Source organism: Lineus longissimus, chromosome 11 (genome assembly GCF_910592395.1).
Source record: "Lineus longissimus chromosome 11, tnLinLong1.2, whole genome shotgun sequence".
Classification (NCBI taxonomy): domain Eukaryota; kingdom Metazoa; phylum Nemertea; class Pilidiophora; order Heteronemertea; family Lineidae; genus Lineus; species Lineus longissimus.
The window spans coordinates 1,824,560-1,831,228 of record NC_088318.1 but is presented as its reverse complement, the minus strand read 5'-3'; the positions used below and the strand labels follow the sequence as shown (position 1 = coordinate 1,831,228).

At 40.7% G+C, this 6,669-nt stretch overlaps 1 protein-coding gene across 8 annotated transcripts in view; it reads right to left on the bottom strand.

The window, feature by feature from the left end:
• The window catches only part of LOC135496093 (CD109 antigen-like), a 197,293-nt gene that overhangs the window by 185,167 nt on the left and 5,457 nt on the right, over positions 1–6,669 (bottom strand). For all 8 annotated transcript variants that reach the window (XM_064785224.1, XM_064785226.1, XM_064785221.1 and 5 more), the window contains exons 3-14: positions 5,979–6,142; positions 5,638–5,666; positions 4,580–4,736; positions 4,264–4,334; positions 3,984–4,041; positions 3,722–3,795; positions 3,415–3,454; positions 3,162–3,273; positions 2,446–2,548; positions 1,718–1,930; positions 1,128–1,349; positions 738–851 (exon numbers count right to left, since the gene is read on the bottom strand). In XM_064785224.1, the coding sequence (XP_064641294.1) occupies positions 738–851; positions 1,128–1,349; positions 1,718–1,930; positions 2,446–2,548; positions 3,162–3,273; positions 3,415–3,454; positions 3,722–3,795; positions 3,984–4,041; positions 4,264–4,334; positions 4,580–4,736; positions 5,638–5,666; positions 5,979–6,142 (1,357 nt within the window). The remainder of the gene's footprint in view (positions 1–737; positions 852–1,127; positions 1,350–1,717; positions 1,931–2,445; positions 2,549–3,161; positions 3,274–3,414; positions 3,455–3,721; positions 3,796–3,983; positions 4,042–4,263; positions 4,335–4,579; positions 4,737–5,637; positions 5,667–5,978; positions 6,143–6,669) is intronic.

Sequence of the window (6,669 nt, the reverse complement as noted above, 5' to 3'; positions counted from 1 at the left end):
AAAAAGAAGCACACGTTATTGTGCAAGCTTCAGCAAGAGAGGCATCTTTTAGACAGGAGTCACACCAGTACACCTCATAGGCCTCAGAGCCTTCTTGACAGAGAGAGAACGTGTTCGAGGAGAGACAAGCACTTACTCCATCTATCAAGCAAGACATGAACTGCTATTACACTAATCCAAGAGAATAGCGTCTCCACGGTCACTGGAATTTCGAAATCCCTGAAACAAACTGGATGTCGTCCCACAAAATGACTATGATGTTGATTTCATGACTGTTCTCCAAGTTTTAGACAATAACTTAAAAGCAGGGTATCCACAATTGCAAATAGTTCGGCTTTGGGGGTGCCGATGGTGGTCAGTCACATTTTGCAACACCAGTCCACTGGGAGCTGCAGTTTTGACTGCAGAGCTGATTCACATCAGTATCTCCAGGGGTATTGGTAAGAAGAAATAACGACATAACAGTACGAGAATCGCATTACTGGAGATTGTACAGATTCAACATTGTCCACAGTGGCTTCTTCAGTATGTTTATGCCGTTCTCGCAACTTATATGAGTCCAGAGAACAGATTGTATGTCATAGTTTTATTGTGTATGAATGCCAGGATGACTGAAAGTATACACCAGTAGAAATAACGACTGCAATTCCAATGTGTCTTACCATCACGTTGCAGTCACAAGCATAAATTGACAAATGGATTCCCCAGTTTAGAAAGAGAATCAAGTCTCAACTCACCTTAATTTCATCGTAATCAGAAACAAGCTTCAGAGAAAATCCAAGTTTTGCGTTTTGCGTCTCGAACTTGCTGAGTTCGTAGGACACCTCTTCTTTAGTACAAGTAGCTGTCGCCTGAAAAAAGTAGTCCGAACAGTTATTTCTCAGTGCTTTCAGCCACCTGCAGCCCTCAACGAATGCTTATACCTCTTTGAAATAAGGAACTGATGGTGAGGTATCAGTGGTCGTACCAAGGTATGGCTAAGGCTAACTCTCCGTCCAATTATGGTGTGTTTTATGTAAAATGACATGCTACAAAATGGCAGAGAAAAAATGTTTGAATGTCATTCATGTGATGAGAATGACCTATCAAAGGATGTCCATGTTCAAAACAAAAACCAACATACTCACCGTCACTTTGTATGCATCAAATCCAGGTTTTGTATCAAAACTGAACGGGACAATTCCATCTCCCCCTCCCTTCACCATGGTCGGCTGTGGCAACTGATACTTGGTATTATTAGATGATTGGCAATTTCTATATCCATAAAATGTCGTGGAGCAGGAGTTGTAGTTGATTGTAATGTCGACATCGTCAGGGTAAGTTGTACCATCGGATGACTGCACTTGTAACTGAAACACACAAAGGTGAAATCCACTGTTGGAATGCCATTTCATGATGAAGAGGGCAGATCAAAACGCAGCGATGCTTCACCTGGGGAATGAACACTGCACTGGCACGTCTCCGGGTGAAAATTGAGAAAGACGGTTTACGGTGGAATTTGAGCTCCAGCGAGTACTGTGACCCAACAGTGATGATTTCAATTACAAACCTCAAATTTAACAAAGAAAAGAAAGTTGTCAGTTCAATACATTCAAACTTGACAACGATTCGAAAATCCAGACAAAACGAGACGTGATGTATTTTACATTGAAAACCAAGCTAGATTGCACTTGAGTTATGTTTCGAGGATGTGTAACCCCTTTATAGAAATACTCACATAGCCATTGTAGGTAAGTCCTTGCACGTAAATAGTTGGTGTCAATGCCATCTTCATTAACTTACAGGGCCACCGATAGACTTTTATCTCCCTTGAGTTGTTCAATTTCTCATCAGTATCGGACTCTACCACCTCTGCGAAGATAGACAGGTGGACGATACCAGTACCCACATCGACTTTTAGAACCACTTTTCCATCAGACAATGTCTCTTTCTGAAAGTCATCAAAAGAAAAATATTTCTAAATGATCTTATCACGGCCATCTGACTGCGACTTCATCCACACACACGGACAATTTTGGATGCAAGGAAATCACAATCGAACACCATCAAAATACAATCTCGCAACTTCGCACACAGGCAAAAGTTAAGGTCATACATGTAGAAACGATGATGATTACCACCAACCATATTTTACATAGAATCTCCCATCATAGAAATATCCATTTTTCAATCCCTTGAAATGTGACATCACTCCAGCCTTTGGGGAGATCACATTCCTTGCGCCAGGAAAATCCATATATCTCTCGACAAAGGACTCTGTTGGAAAATTGTGGCATAAGCGTCAAAGTGATTTTTCTTTCTTTTGAATGACAGATTTGGGCTTGGTAACCGATACTGTGGCACTAAATGTCTCACCTCAATGGTCTACTTCAAATGAAATAATCAAAATCTAAGCTCCGTTCAGCCACTTATTCCAATGGCTGCAGTACGTTTTCAGTAACTTACAAACTTGTCCTCCTTGATTTTATTGTTTGGGCCCCAGTTGTAAGTAGACACATGCTTGATGGTTACATGTGCAACACCGTTTACATTCTCACCAAATGTGTACCTAGAAAGTAAACAAACATCAATGAGTTTAGTATTCAGAAAATCTGCCTGCCATCTCGCCACTCGAGCCAGCCAAAGAGGGTTGAAAGTCACAGTATAGGTCTTACCGATCAATGGCCTTTGTCCCTTTCATGTGAAAATGACACTCAGTTTGTAATGTCACCCAGAAAATGTGACGTTAAAAGAAGTATTGTATTTGATCTGCAACGTCAAAGTCCAAAGTATCTAAAAATACTTACTTTGCCAGAATTGTTCATCACAACACCAAGAGCAAGTCACTTGAAGCAAAATATTGACAAATCTTCCCAGCCAATTCAGCCTTTTTTAGCACTCTGTCATTTCCTCATGAAGTGCAGGCTAACAGTGCTAATGGGTCTCCTGTCTCAAATTTGCGTTCACTCAAGTTTGGAGGGGCAAATTTCATGCATCTCAACAGTGGGCACCAATCAGATTTATTTGCCAAACGACTATCTCTTCGGTATCAACGAAATGAGGGTTTTGCACATCTTCCTACAGCAGGCCTTTGTATCTTTAAAATGTTCCAAAGGCCTACTATGGGAGGTTGGTTTTGCATGGTGTATGACAGTAGGAAAGTTGAAGCAGTGACAACTTACTTGGCACTGATCTCAATCGGATTATCTTTGCTTCCCTCGATAAGGAACGATCGGGCTGTTTGACCGGAAGTCAAAGACACTGTGTTGATGTTGACTTCAAATCGAGGAAGGACTGAAACAAAAATATTGATATGTTACATGGAGTTGCAACACATTTGATAACTTCACTCGCGTTTCATTCAATTTCGTAACTTTGTTATAGACAATCCTCTGATTAAAAGGGATTGCAAAGGCTATCCCGGAGGTTACATACCATATTTCTCTACAGTAAACTTCTTGCTGTTACTGTTATCCTGTAAAATAAAGTTCATAGCATTAAGTTGATGGTTGAAATTCAAAGGTGAATTGACAATAGGCAATAGAAAAACTAAACACACAACGGACAAATGTCACCAATAAGGTTAGTGAGTAACTTTTTAGCCTACAAACCCCTGACCGGTGTCTGATAATTCTATTTTACGCTACTTTATTCTGCGGTTACTGGCCTGGCGCAAGAGCGTTCACACTTCAAGGCACAAGATCCAGCAAAGGTTTTTCAAGCAAAGAGTATAAATACTTACGCCACTCTTGATATTGATTGACCAACCGCCTAGCTCAGCTAGCCCTGGTATGATATACTCCAAAGACAGTACACCTGCGAAAAAAGACAAGCAAGAGATATCAACAAAGATAATACTCAACACATTTTCATAGCACTCTCCGGTAAGGGCTGTTGGAATCAATTTTTTTTAATTCTGGGTCTGGTTAATTTGTCTATGACATTGGAATTTAACATATCTCTCCAACCAGAATCAGCCTCATGGACATCTGTATTAGTCTTACCATTTTTCTCAGCTTTTCCAGTGACATTCAACCACTGGAACACATCATTCTTTGGGTCCTGGGAAATCAAAGAAAAGGATTTATCAGCCTAGAAAAACTGTGAACGGTGAAATGTTGACAAAGCAAATACTGCACATTATCGCAGGTTGCAGCAACAAAAAACGCTTGTTAGCACAGCACGTTTGGTCACAATATTGTGGGAAGTAAGTAGATACATGTAAGTACTCCTGGCTAGCTGAAAACTGGGAAGTTTATGACCAGTAGGCTTTCAGGTTCTTACCTTCAGAACGATATCCAATGGTTTCAGAACAGGCATCAAGTTTTCATCGGTAGCAAAGATTCGGAATTTCACTGAAAGAAAACGAATGTATTCACATTTCTGACTTGGAGTATCGAGTTTGATAATCCGATGACATAGTTCCATGCCATCAACCTGGTTTATTGAGTGTACATGCAATGCATGATCGAATGGAAATCTTGGAGATGAGTAAATACTAAGATTATCAAGTATCTACTAGATGGCAAAAGCATGCCACAATGTTAGACAGATCTGTCTCAGATTGTGAAAGGTCTTCAACCTTACTCTTGATACCTACATGTATCCTGGGGCTTATATTTGGCCTTGTCAGTCTGAATAAAGATCGACATGGATTTCCTGTCAATCTCGAGGGCAGTCTCATTCTTCACATTGGTGCCATCAATCATCATATCCACCTTTAACTTGACATCATTCACCCTCAGATCGGTGGGCACCTGCAGGAGGAATAGAACATAATCAGACTGAGTATGAACGAATCAGTACCACTGATCTTCATCTCTAACCTCAACCTGACATCGTGCCCCCCTCCCCCTACTCCCGCCTTTGTAAAGACTCAGCTTATTAGCATGGATGATGTATCCGGATGTAAGAGGTTGTATTCAAGGTATTTGTTTCTATTTCGAGAAAACACAACCTTCAACCAATTGTTGTTCTTGTCAAATAAAAATACCTACTCCCAAGAAAACACAGTGCAGGCAAGCTACATTTTTGTATGCACACTGGGGTAGTGGATGCAAATACTGTAGAACCCCTTTAATGAGGACACCCTTGAGACTGACAAATGCCGTCTCTAATAGAGAGGTCAGTCTACTGTGGGAAGTTTCACAGCTACCATTAACTTTTAGTTACACACAGGTCTAGTGTATACTCTATAACCAAAGTTTTACAAAATGTTGGCCCATCCATAAACTCAGGTGTACAAAAATTATCGGCTGACTCTTGCGTTTTAAGCTTCAAGACCTCAATCATTTTTGTAAATCTACAACTTACTTAAGGTAGCTGGAAAGCCGTAGGTGGCATACGCAGACAACTACAATAACATAACATTTTCACCAAGGCATTTTAGACCTGGAGCTAATAGTGACATTTTAGTGTCAAAACACTATTTCGATTTCTGACACCACTTCCTATCAAGACTCGCGAACGGGACCTGAGTTATCGAGTAGGATGATTTGATGTTGTCTGATGCCGTACTCAATAAACCAAGTACACCCTGTTTATCACCTATGAATGCAATGCATGACAGGACGGAATACTCAAGATAGTGTTTACTCAGGTTTGTGGTATCGAGTGTCAGCACAATATGCTTTTATGTCTCAAAGATCCCGTACTTACGTTAGTGAGCTCCAACTTCTTTGCCACCCCTGAAAAAGAAGTCAAGAACTGATATTTCAGCAGTTTCAACACTAATAGGTAGGCCGCTGAGATCAATGCACGTCATTGAAACAGCATAGAAGGACCCTTCAGTTTTATAAAGGATGAAAAGGTCCAAATAGCAAGGTGCCCTGCTTACAGAGGTCAGTTTGAAAAGAAATTACAGCACAACTGAAATCAGTGTTAGAGCGTGTCCTACTAAGAGAGGGGTCCACTAAGAGAGAAATGGACATGAAACAGGCTTTAAAAGATGATTACAAAAAGAGCTCCACTTTTTGAGTGGATATGATCAGTCAACCTACCATTGCCAATGTTAGTGAGTGTCTTCTTCGTGTTGGGAAAGTCCTGCCCCTTCTCATTGACGAGAGAGGCGTCCATGGTCGTAATGGTCCCCCCTGTCATTGATACAGTACATATGAAGTTTTGGCCAGGACGGATGAACTTTGGACAGATCACAGCCCAAGTACTGCAGAAAAAAGAATTGGTTGAAATATTGAATTTCAGAGCTGAGCGTCAACTAGGATATTATTAGCTGTATAACCATATCGGGCGATTGTAGTAATGCAAGTAGGAGGAAACCGGAGACCCTGGAGGAAACCTATATAAGCTGGTGAAGAGCGAAAGTTGCCCTCTATCACATGAGTGTACCAGGGTCAACTGGGAATCGAACCCAGGATATCAGAGGTGATAGGTGCTGATGTTTCCACTGCTCCACTCGTCAGCAGAAGAATTCTTATTCTGTTCAAAAACAAAAGCAACTTCCCAAAATCACTGACTGATTACTTGCTACTGTAATATAGCAGAGAAAATATTGAGATGATGCTGGGTTTTTTCATGTTACAACAAAATATTAGTCCCAGCCACAAATAATTATCATGGATTGCACAACAGGCTTTTTATTGACTACAAAATGACATTCAACCGTCTACTTCATCACTGTAATTGCTTCCCTACTTGGAAAGAGTTCACAAAACTGGTCCCATCACTCTTAAA